Source organism: Danio rerio, chromosome 9, assembly GCF_052040795.2.
Source record: "Danio rerio strain M-AB ecotype USA chromosome 9, GRCz13ab, whole genome shotgun sequence".
Taxonomy (NCBI): domain Eukaryota; kingdom Metazoa; phylum Chordata; class Actinopteri; order Cypriniformes; family Danionidae; genus Danio; species Danio rerio.
In genome coordinates this window covers 49,999,511-50,012,500 of record NC_141029.1, presented here as the reverse complement: position 1 = coordinate 50,012,500, position 12,990 = coordinate 49,999,511, and the positions used below count along the sequence as shown (strand labels likewise).

At 36.1% G+C, this 12,990-nt stretch overlaps 2 protein-coding genes across 4 annotated transcripts in view; one reads left to right on the top strand and one right to left on the bottom strand.

Annotated features, from left to right (window-relative positions):
* The window catches only part of phgdh (phosphoglycerate dehydrogenase), a 722,740-nt gene that overhangs the window by 173,070 nt on the left and 536,680 nt on the right, over nt 1–12,990 (top strand). The gene's annotated exons all lie outside the window — the stretch shown is intronic.
* zgc:92380 overlaps nt 1–12,990 on the bottom strand; it is a 37,868-nt gene that overhangs the window by 9,620 nt on the left and 15,258 nt on the right. For all 3 annotated transcript variants that reach the window (XM_087266317.1, NM_001003480.1, XM_087266318.1), the window contains 2 exons: nt 11,915–12,040; nt 7,398–7,636 (listed from right to left, as the gene is read on the bottom strand). In XM_087266317.1, the coding sequence (XP_087122443.1) occupies nt 7,398–7,636; nt 11,915–12,040 (365 nt within the window). The remainder of the gene's footprint in view (nt 1–7,397; nt 7,637–11,914; nt 12,041–12,990) is intronic.

Here is a 12,990-nt window from a genome sequence, read left to right as displayed (position 1 = left end):
TTTATTATGATGTTCAGTGCAGCATTAGTTGTATTTTTTTCTGAATTGGTCAGATGGCCCAGTGTGTTGTGGTGGGTTGAAAGTGTCGCAAACCATATATCCATTCTTATATCTGAACCTGAGCTTCTAATGGCTTGCTCGTCACTTATAAACGCAGTGAAGCCAACAGTAATGATGTTTTGCGTATGTAAATTTCCTAGTTTGGAAAGTGCATGCAAATTAGACTTGTGTTTGTGGCATAGAAAAATGTTTACTTAGAGTGCACTCACACTATGCTGTCCGAAACATGCCCAGGCACATTTCCCGGTTCTTTTGACAAGTGTAAGTTCTCTGAATCGAGCCCAGGTGCGGTTCAGTTGGCCGACTCTGGATCGGTTGAAAGAGATGTGCAAGAGCGCAGTTCGGTTGGGCTTTGGTGCGGTACGCTTGTAGTGTCTATGCAAAACGTGCCTGAGCACGAAACTGAAGATGCAACATCTCTTTTAAGGGACTGTTTTATATGGATTTATTAATCATTCTTACTTTACTATGAACATGAACTGTCATAGTTTATTAAAGACACAAACCCTTTTCTGCACCTCAGCTGCACCTTCAGCAAACCTTCTAATACGTGCAGCACGAGGACATTTCTGATAATTTATGAGTCTCAAATGTTGTAGATCCATTCCGTAAAATATTTGACTGTATACCACTGCATCCAAAACAACTACAAATAATACAAAACGATATAACTAAAGCAATGTCCACTGTGCTAAGCAAGAGCACTTTTCTTCCTGTTAAAGTGAACAGTTGCATCATCATTGACGCAGACGTGCTCAGGCTCAGAATGTAAAATGCAGTATGAGTGCAGACTATCAGGGAAGTGGGGACAAGCGCGCTGTGGCATGGTTCAAGGAAACTGTAGTGTGAGTACTCCCTTAGGGCGTACTCACACTATGTACAGTTGCCTCAAACCGGGCCAAAGCACGCTTGTCCCCCCTCCCGTCTCCCCTGAAGGTCCGCCATCGCATTACAATCGAGCCTGGGCACACTTACGTCATCGATGCAGCGCTATTCAGTAAGCGGTCTCGCTCAGCACAGTGGAGATTTCTCTAGTTATATGGCTTTAGTCCTCAGGGATGCGGTGACAAGCAGTCAGATATTTCGTCTAAGCACTTTTGACGCTTATAAACAATCATAAAGCCCTCTTGCTGCAGGAATTAAGAGGTTTGCTGAAGGTCGTGCAGTGAGGGGTTTGCGTCTTTAATAAACTACGGCAGTTTGCGTTCACTGAACAGTAAGAACGATTAATAAATCCATATGAAACAGTGCCTTAAAAGTCACGTCTCGTTTTCAGTTTCGGGCTTTGGTGCGTTTTGCACTTACAAGTGTACCGCGCCAAAGCCCAAGTGAACCGCGTTTAGGCACACCTACACAACCGGGCCAGGGCCGGCCAACTGAACCATGCCTGAGCCTGATTCAGCTCACTCACACTTCACAAACCTCCTGGGAAACAGGCCTGGGCACGGTACGGATAGCATAGTGTGAGTAGGCCCTAAATGTGTCAACAGTACAAACTAAACTCTTTAGGACTCCTCTGCAACAATGGTGTCAGAGGATCAAAGGTTGTTTCCTGACAGCCAGTGAAGACCATTGTTTGACATTATGCAAATTTGTTGCAAATCTCTGTAGGTTTGTCCAGGACGTACTGGGCCATTCACACAAAACATATCTAAAAACATGAGACTCCGCACTCAGGAATGTTTTTTAAAAACACCCCCTCCGATATGTTGCTCTTGAATAAAATAGTTGTCATGCTAACCTCACCGGAATAATTGCTTTTCTTAGATTTTTTAAAATATATTTTTTAATTTAATTACATTTTTTTTCTTGTTTTTAGTCTAACTATTAAAAAATCTTAAATAAAAAAGCATTTTCTAGACAAGGAAAGCATATAGTATTGTTTTAATAAGTCAAAATTAAGTGAGTTTTTTTCTAAAAGCAAAATAATCTGCAAACAGGGTAAGCTAAATGATCTTATATCAAAATAATAAATAAGTAAATAAATAATTTTACTTACCCTATTGGCAGATTATTTAGCTTGTTTTAAGAAAAACTCACTTAATTTCGACTCATTATTTCTTAAAACAAGACAATATTTCCTGCTTGTCTAGAAAACGCTTCCTGATTTAAGAAATTTTTGATATTTTGACTAGAAACAAGGAATACATCTAAATATAACAAAAGCATTTTTTGCAGTGTTGCTATTGTAAACAGAAGCTCCCAACGCTTGCCCCGCCTCTGAGCTCTTCTGATTGGTCCTCTGCTTTGGAACTGACATTGGTGCTTCGTGTAAAAGTAAAAATTCCTTTAACTTGAAAAGGTGTCTTGAAGATGCAATATACTGCATTAGTTAAATTATTCTCTGATATTTACATAGAATATTTATGGTTTTGGTAAGTTTAAAAAATCTCCAGAATCTGTTTGGTAAGCTCATTTATCACTCCATAAAATATGTATAGAGTCAGAAGGCCCATTATTGACCATATATGGCTCGTGTTGTGAATATTAATGAGCTCCGCTCTGACATGCTGCTATTAAAGACACACACAGCATGATGTTTGCTGAACATGGACCAATATAAACCCAATAAAAGTAACCTTTACCTATTTTGCTTAACAGAGGGGGATAAAGGCTAAAATATTATTAAACATGACAAAAGAGAGTGATAGAGATGTATCGTGTTGTATTTTAAAGCCATATTGTCAAAGAAAAGACAGCCAGGAAGTAATATCAACCTTTGCATGAACATATGCCAGTTGAGCTGAGTGATTTGACAAGATTCAGCAGTCTACTACACGTGTTTGCTGAAATGTTTGCTTCAAATTTCACAATAAACATAATAAATTAACAAAAGATGTAACTAAACATGCCTTATGCCTCTTCGGAGGGGAGATGAATAAATGTAATTTGTAAGTCTTGCATTTTCTGTTCTGAGGCGAGTTTGAAACGTGTTTCCTGCTGTTGCTGCCCAGTAACGTACAGTAAACTATTTGGCGCTCGCAATTTCAAAATAAAAGTCCCACATACACTAAGTGAAATATATGCTATAAATTAACTAAGGCAGGGGTTCCCAAACTTTTCAGCCCGCGACCCCCAAAATAACAAAGCCAGTGACTCGCGACCCCTAATATCCTCTGAGGTGGTTATAAATACAGAAACCTTGCATGCAATGACGCAGACACACCAATTAAATTTGTGTCAGTGCTTTAAATGTGCCAGGAAGTATAACCTGATGTTATAAAATCAAAATGCATCTGACGCTATTGCTGCCTTTAATATAATGTAACTACCCCAGGGGTCGCAATCCAATAGAACTAGTAACTATAAGCTACTATAGTAACTATATAGTATATAGTAACTATAAACGACTATTTTTATTTTCAGTATAGTTATAGATAAAATATGTTAATTCTTATGGTTTAATAAAAATAAATAGATTTTTGGAAATTACCAGGCGACCCCCCTTCATTGCCCCGCGACCCCTCGGGGGGTCCCGACCCCCACTTTGAGAACCACTGAACTAAGGGAGGAAATTTATTATTGTTGTTTATCAAACGCAGCATGAGGTGTGCATATTAATGATTGCAGAGCTTTTTTTATGATCTAAGAGCTTGATGACATGGCTGCTTGTCAGGTCTGGATGAATGACCCAAATTAGGCATGCATGCAAATGCGAAGGGCATGGCCCGTGAGTCTAGTCACAGTTTGTTTTGTCTTCTGATTGGCCTGTTGTCCACTGGGGTTTTACACTCATGGACTTTACATGAGAACGAGGAAACTGTGGGGTTAAGGCTCACAGCATGGCAATTTCCATATATCAATCTTTTATTATTCTACTATGCCTTGGTATACCCAGATTTTTATTATAGGGCACCTTTTAAAAGTGCAACATTCATGTACAGGCACTGCAAAAGATGTGATATGCGAGTGTAATGGTCACACACATCTATCAAGCAGATATTTACATAGAAAAACTACGGAAAAGTAGCACATTGGAATGAAAAAATGCATTCTTTGTGAATGGCTCCTAAGATTGCAATTACCGATGGCAGTAATCAGTTTTTCTGCATGTCAAAGGGGATGTGTCCACCTCTTTGTCTGTGGTGTTGAAGTGGTGTGTTTTACAGGACAGATGCTTGCTGCAACATGTTTCTCACAAGCCTGTAGGGAAAGAGTTTGTCCCGTGTGTTTGTTACTATAGCGTGACTGAAAGGTATGCTTTGTGCTTGCTAGATTTGCATGGGTAGCTCACAAGGGAATATGCTGTATGCAAACAACAATATTGTAAAATTTAAATGCGTGACTTCATGGTGCAGTTTTCAAAATGATAGGGATAGTACACTCAAGTCCAAAGACTTTCTTTGATAGCCTCAACAGTTTTGGTCCCCATTGATGTTTTTATGAACAAAAAAAAATAGTCCAGCATTTAAAATATCCCTTTTTTTGTCTTGTCATTCAAGTTTGTACTGATTTGAGGGTTTAGTAAATATTGGCGACATTTTTGGGTGGACTATGCCTTTAACAAATATGCATTTAACATCTTTTCAATTGATGGTAACTAACAAAATATTTTAGCGAATAGCAGTATATATCGTATTTAAAACATTTAAATAGGAATTAGACTTTGATTTTAAAATATAATTAAATGTGATCCGCTTTTACATGAACCTTTATTTTATATTATTACAATATTGTCAACCTTTCTGTAGCAAAACCATCTTGAATATTGACATTTTACCCATGCATCCCAATTACACTTTGTCAGTGTTTCTTAAAATAGTTTTTCCCCTAGTGTGCAGAAATCTGATAAATCATATCTGGTTTTTAAACCTTTTGTGCAATGTGAAGATTCTATACATATTTGGAGAGTCTGACGTTATTTATTTTCAAGGGGAAGTCCACTACGATATCATATTTTAAACTTTAGTTCATGTATAATGTTGCTGTGTGAACATAAACATCATCTCTGAATGTAATACGCTCAAAGTGCAATGCAAAGAGAGACATTAGCTTTTACAGAGTTAGCTTAAAAAAGCCTATAGCAAACGAATTTGAGGACTACAAGAAAATACATCCGGCCTAGTGAGACCACAAGGGCTTCCCATTACATGCATTTACCTTACACGCACACACTCTGTGGAGCTAAGGGGCGTGGCCAGAGGTGCTGTAATGTTATAGCAGAGAAAGCTTAAATGCCATGCAAACGCTGCTATTTACACAGAGCTTCTTCTGTTTCTGTATTTGGGCTTCCAAAGGACACGACACAAAGAGAGAAGAGCTTACAGGTTAATTTTAATTATCTTCCAGAGAATTATATAAAAAAGGTATAGTGCTAGCATTTGACAAAGGAGAACTTCCAGAAGCTCTCCCAGTTCAGTTCTGGATTTAGCTAAAACTCCTCCAACAGAGGAAGCTGTGGATTGTGAGCCACAACCTGTAAGTATTATCATGTGTTAAAATTAATCAACCATAGGCACAATTTCTAGCGTTAACGGTATGTTGTAGCGAGGACGTATACAAGGATGTAAACAACAGGAAGTGCGGTTTGGCACCGCTAACAATTAAGCTACAAGTTCATATTTATCAGTTAAACCGCTTTAAACACCCACAATCTTCAGCAGCACGTGTAGCGTCTATGCGTTTCTCCCTATGCGTTCTACATTACAGATGAATCCCGAATATATGTGAAAGACACTGATTTTATTTTAGAGAGCAGGCGTGAGCTGTCTGGTCTTCATTTCTGTCTGATTCAGGCAGCTAACACTGCTAACAGCTGCTCTGAGCCTCTGACTGGACCGTTTACACAATGCAAAAGCGCGTGCTTTGTAAGGCAGTGACGTGGAGCACAGCACATTATGTTAGGACCAATCAGAGCTTTTTGAGGGCGGGCCTTTCAGAGGAACTAGGTTTTGATGTTCGCAGAGTAGCTGTATATAATCTAGGTAATCTATATGAAAAAAATTATGTGATTTTTCTACAAGTGAAGCATGAGCACACATTGCTTTGCATCTATAAACACAACCAAGCCTTAAAACTACACTGTGGACCCTCCCTTCAAATGTTACGTGATGACAATATTCAATATTCCTTTTTCCAGTTACAAAAATGACAAACAGATTCTGTCTTATTCAGGCCAGGCTAATAGTTGGTGATCACTTTGCAAAAAACACTGAATATTTGTGCACATATAGTTTTGAAATCCACCATTGTTGCAAAGAACTTAAGAGAACTTGGTAACACTTTACAATAAGGTTCATTAGTTAATGCATTTACTAACATGAACTAATCATGAACAACACATGTACATCATTTATTAATCATAATTGAACATTTACTAATGCATTATTAACATCCAAGTCCATGCTTGTTGACATTAGTTAATGCACCATGAGTTGACATGAACTAACAATGAACAACTGCATTTTCATTAACTAACGTTAACATGAACAAATACAGTTGTAAATGTATTGTTCATGTTAGTAAATGCATTAATTAACATTAACTAATGAACCTTATTGTAAAGTGTGACCGAGAACTTGTATAGGACCAACCCCAATTTTTATTTTTTACCCCTTCCCTTTTACCTTGACTCTTAAAACAGAGTGTAAAGGGGAAGGGCTTCAAGTTTACCCCCCTAAGAAATGGGACAGCGTCAAAACGTTGTGAGCTCTTACTTTATATGAGATTGACAATGGCGACTGCTGTAGTTATTCCAGTTGCATTATTTACTGGTATTTATCTTCAGGTAATCACTGAAGTCACTGATATCATGTAATCATAATGGTATAATATGGCAATAAGCTTGTAATTACACTGTCCAATTACAACATGGCCATATTCACTTATGTAAAAACAAGAAAACAACATTAATGTTATAGCAGACACTGTAAAAAGCTCATTCCCAGCCACTAGACTTTTCTGACAGGGTATTCCAGTGTCATTGAGTGACAATGTTGTGGGACTACTAGCCAAATTTAGCGTTTTTTTATTATTATTATTTTTTTTTCAAAATGTGTGGCCATAACAGATAAAGCTGTTATAAATGTATTAAAACATTTGCTTGTTTTTTGTAAAAATTCATAATGATGCAAAAAAAAAAATGTGTGCCTCTCCTGATTTGTGCAGCCCTGCTGCAGTTGTAGATGGTGTATTCTGAGAAATTTTCATACACCTTAGTTTCTAAGGTGGTCCTGTAAAATTTCAGTTTCAAAAGTTATCTAGCCCTTCCCTTTCAAGCTAAAGAGAATTGGGAGACCCCAACCCCTTTATGTGAACGCACAAATTGAGGGGTAGGAGAAAAGTGAAGGGTTAAGGGTTAGAATTGGAATTGGGCCATATTCTGAACTCAGTCTTACCTGTCTTTATCCCCCTTGTCATCAACCACTCCCTCCAGGAGACGATGATAAGTGTCAATCTCAGCTTCCAGTTTGGACTTGAGGTTGAGCAGGGCCTCATAATCAGCCGCCTGCTGCTCCACCTGCGCTCTCAGCTGTCCCAGCTCGGCCTCCAGCTGCATGATTCGAGAGTTGTGTCCGCTCACCTCCTGACCGTAACGCGCCTCCGTTTCATGCAGAGAATTCTCCAGCGATCGAATCTGCAGAGCACCAGGCAGAATGAAACATTTGGACTCAATTCAATCCAAGTTTATTTGTATAGCGCTGCTCACAAAAATTATTGTTTCAAAGCAGCTTTACAAAAGGTGCACGTTATTGCATTACAATCAAATTTGAAAACTGGTTATTAGTAACCAAAACTTTCATTCATTCACTTTCCTTCGACTTAGTCCCTTTATTCATCAGGGGTTGCCACAGCGGAATGAACCACTAACTTATCAAGCATATGTTTTACACAGCGGATGCCCTTCCTGCTGCAACCCAGTAGGAAACACCCATACACACTCATTCACACACCTACACTATGGACAATTTAGCCTACCCAATTCACCTGTGCTGCATGTCTTGGGAAACCAGAGCACCTAGAGGAAAGCCATGCGTACACAGGGAAACCACACAAACTCCACACAGAAATGCCAATTGACCCAGCTGGGGCTCAAACCAGCGACCGTCTTGCTGTGAGGCGATTGTGCTACCCATTGCACCACCCGGCTGCCCGGAAAGGCTATTTTATAGCACAATTTAAACACAATGATGATACAATATGGAAAGCATAATCTTTAAATATTAACAATATGTTTATTAAATATTTATTAATGTTTGTGAACTTTTGTTTGTGACAATACTGTTCATTGTTTGTTCATGGTAACTCACAGCGCATAAACTAATGTTAACAAGCAGTGTTGGATTTTAATAATGCATTAGTGAATGTTGAATCATGATTAATAAATGCTGTTCAAGCGTTGTTCATTATTAGTTCATGTTAGCAAATATATTAATAATGTATCCTATATTTTAAGGCAAGCCATTTTTTAAAGCAAATTTCAAACACTATGGAAATTTAAGGCAACACGGTGGCTCAGTGGTTAGCACTGTCGCCTCACAGCAAGAAGGTCGCTGGTTTGAGTCCCGGCTGGGTCAGTTGGCATTTCTGTGTGGAGTTTGCATGTTTTCCCCCTGTTGGTGTGGGTTTCCTCCGGTAGCTCTGGTTTACCCCACAGTCCAAAGACATGCGCAATAGGTGAATTGAATAAACTAAATTGACTGTAGTGTATGAGTGTGAATGTTAGTGTGTACGGATGTTTCCCAGTACTGGGTTGCAGCTAAAAGGGCATCCGCTGTGTAAAACATATTATGGATAAGCTGGCGTTTCATTTCGCTGTGACGACCTCTGATGAATAAAGGGACTAAGCCAAAGGCAAATGAATGGTAATTCAAAGTGCTTTACATAAACAAGAAGACTAAAAGAATCATGAAATAATAAAATACAACAGGAAATTAAAATGAATTAAAACTGATTACAAATGGTTTAAAAGAAACAAAAAAATGTAAAAGAAGGACATAAATGGTGTAATCTGTCATACATAACACAGTGATCCTTTGCTAAATGTAAAGGTAGTGTTTCTGGTGTTTTCACACTTGGCAGATTTGGTTTGAAACAAACTGTGGTCTTATTACGTTGGTATTGTCTTTCATTTGTGTGAGAAAGCGAAAGCACTGCCATCTGAATCTGTGTACACAAGAAACAAGCAGATCAAGACCACTGAAAAGATGGATCTTGGTCTACTTCCAAAACAAACTGTTGTGTGGTTTAACTTTGGCAGTATGCCTAAAATTCTGTTTCATGGTACACAAGACAGGAAAAATGCACAAAAGCAATGGGTGCTTAGCCAAACAACAAGTACTAAAATATACAAAAAACATACAGTGAATCTGGAAAGTATTCATAGCGCTTCACTTTTTCCACATGTTTTTCTGTTACAGCCTTATTCCAAAATGGATTAAATTAATTTGTTTCCTCAAAGTTCTACACACAATACCCCATAATTACAGTGTGAAAAAAAGAGTTTTGAAATTGTTGCAAAAAAAAAAAAAAAAAAAACCCTGAAAAATCACATTTACATCAGTATTCACAGCCTTTGCTCAAAACTTTGTTGATGCACCCTTGGCAGCAACTACAGCCTCAAGTCCTTTTGAATATGATGCCACAAGCTTGGCTCACCTGTCTTTGGTAATTTTTGCTCATTCCTCTTTGCAGTACCTCTTAAGCTTTATCAGGTTGGGTGGAAAGCGCCGATGTACAGCTATTAAATAGGATTTAGGGTTAGGCTCTGGCTGAGCCACTCAAGCACATTCACCGAGTTGTTATGAAGCCACTCCACTGATATTTTGATGGTGCGCTTTGGGTCCTGCTGGAAGATGAACCATCGCCCCAGTCTGAGGTCAAGAGCACTCTGAAGCAGGTTTTCATTCAGGACGTCTCTGTACATTGGTGCATTCATCTTTCCCTCTATCCTGACTAGTCTTCCAGTTTCTGCTGCTGAAAAACATCCCCACAGCATGATGCTGCCACCACCATGCTTCACTGTAGGGATGGTATTAGCCTGGTGATAAGTGGTGCCTGGTTTTCTCCAAACATAACGCATGGCATTCACTCCAAAGAGTTTAATTTTAGTCTCATCAGACCACACAATTTGGTTTCTTATGGTCTGAGAGTCCTTCAGACGCTTTCTGGCAAATTCCAGGCGGGTAGTGGCTTTCGTCTGGCCACTCTACCATACAGGCCTGATTGGTGGATTGCTGCGCAGATGGTTGTCTTTCTGTAAGGTTCTCCTCTCTCCACAAAAGAATGCTGGAGCTCAGACAGAGTGACCATCGGGTTATTGATCACCTCCCTGACTAAGGCCCTTCTCCCCCGATCACTCAGCTTAGATGCCTATATATACACATACATACATAAATATATACATAAATATATATATATATATATATATATATATATATATATATATACATACATACATACATACATACATATATATATATATATATATATATATATATATATATATATATATATATATATATATATATATATATATATATATATATATATATATATATATACATACATATACATATATATATACATATATATATATATATATATATATATATATATATATATATATATATATATATATATATATATATATACATACATATATTATACATATTTAGATTTTGGACATGAGCAAAATATTTGAATGGCCTTGCATGTATTTAGACCTTTTTACATTTAAAAACGGAAGGTTCTGTGTTTTTGACAATATTGCAAGTTCACTAAAACATGGATGGAAATAGATAAATAACACCTAAAAATAGTTTATTTGAACATATTTAATAATATAACTTATTGAAAAATAATTTATGCAATAAACAGTTTTAGGCCATAAATAGTTTATAGACCCATTTCCTTTTAGTAAAGAAGTAATGGATTTACAGGTGTGCACTTGAACTTCTTATGCGTCAAATTTGCCATCCAAACTTTTTAATTGAGATATTTTGAATTCTACTTTCATTATGACATGTTCACACCTCAATGGTTATTTGAGACATATTTAAAGGATTATATAAATGCATTCTTAATTAGTTCTCTTTGGCAAGGAGAAATCTGGAGTGATCTCAACTTAGGTATCATACTTAGAGGGAAAATGTGCTTGAAGCATCAGAATCCGATATACATACATACAAAAATGACTTTCTTCTTGTTCAAACTACTTATTTAAAAATGATTTGAAACCACACAATTCTTATACACTTTTCGGGACAAATTGCATGTTTTATGTTCAGTCATTTAAATTTGTAAAAACAATAAAATTAGCTTAATAGATTTGTGTTGGAACTACATGAAGGAATTGTCTGAATCACAGCATTTTTACAGTGTATTAAATTGTGTAAAAGGCCGTCAAATTTTGTAATCATTTTTATGCTTCAATTTTAACGTTTTGAAACAAAAGCATCAGCTTAAATGCTAAAAAAAATGTTTCATGCACAAATTGTAATTATTGTAAAAAAAAAGTTTTTATATATTAGCATTAAATCAGACTCTTACATTTGATAAGTTCAGGGTTTGTTTTACAATTGTTATTTTTGCGCTAAATCATTAAGTTCTGTGAATGTATTTGTGCAGGGCTAAACTTCAACCAAGTCTAAAAAATTATCTTGACAAAAACATCTTGACAAACCACCAGTTGAGGACAACATCTGCTTTCCCATGGTTAAAAAAAAAAACACCTGGCCTCAAAGTTATAATGCACAAATGCAGATGACAAGCATGCACAAAGACAGGCGCTGAACACTTTGTGCAGTCTCATAATCATCAGAGCGATGCACATGTCTGACGGGTGTGGATGCTGACGGTGTAGAATGCAGAAGGATTTATCAAGCAGATAATTAGTGTAATTTGTGTACCGTACCATGTTGTGCAGAGCCTGCAGGTCAATTTCTAGAGATTGTTTCTGCCTGCGTAGTTCGTTCAGCTCTGACTTTCCGGCTTGCAGAGCTTCTGTGTTCTGAGTCACTTCAGCCGTGATGTTGTCAAACTGGATAAATAGAGGAACAAGAGACTCGGGTCACATGATTATATAGTGGCGCTTTATAATTAAGCACAAAGGGCACTTTCTCATGAGGTATATAATGGGTTGACTCAAGAAAATTCAGAGAATGAAGGTGCTCAACCTTAATGTTTTAGAAGGTGACATCTTTATTTAGGCTCTTTAATGTTTGAGTCTATGAGATTTTAATTTTGAATGTTTGAATTTTGTAGATGTTTGTTATTTTTTAACTATATATACTGTATATAAAAGAATTATGCGTAAATATATTGTATTTATTAAATTGATTTAATGTTTATGTGTACAAAATATATTGCATCAACAAATACATAAATGCTGTAAATAAATGTAGTATGTATTAATACTTATTTTTATTAAATTAATCTAATAATTAAATGTAAAAAATGCATCAAACAATATATATTTGTACATATACTGTATATAATGTATTATGTATTAATATAATGTTTGTATATAATGTTATATACAAATATATATGTGCATATATACATATACTGTATAAATGTATTATATGTTAATATATTAGTTTTATTAAATTAGTCTAATATTTATGTGTAAAATATATATTGCATCAAAAACACATAAACAACATATTGCATCAAAAATATGCATCTAAATATACATATACTGTAAATAAGTGTTATGTATTATATTTATTACATTTACTTATTATTTATATTTAAAAATATACTGCATTAAAAACACATATATACATATATTGTATTTAAATGTATGATGTATTATTATATTATTGTTATGAAATTAGTTTAATATAATTACGTGAAAATATATTGCATCAAATATATATATATATATATATATATATATATATATATATATATATATATATATATATATCACACACATACATACATTTTTACATATACTGCATATACATGTATTATATGTTAATATAT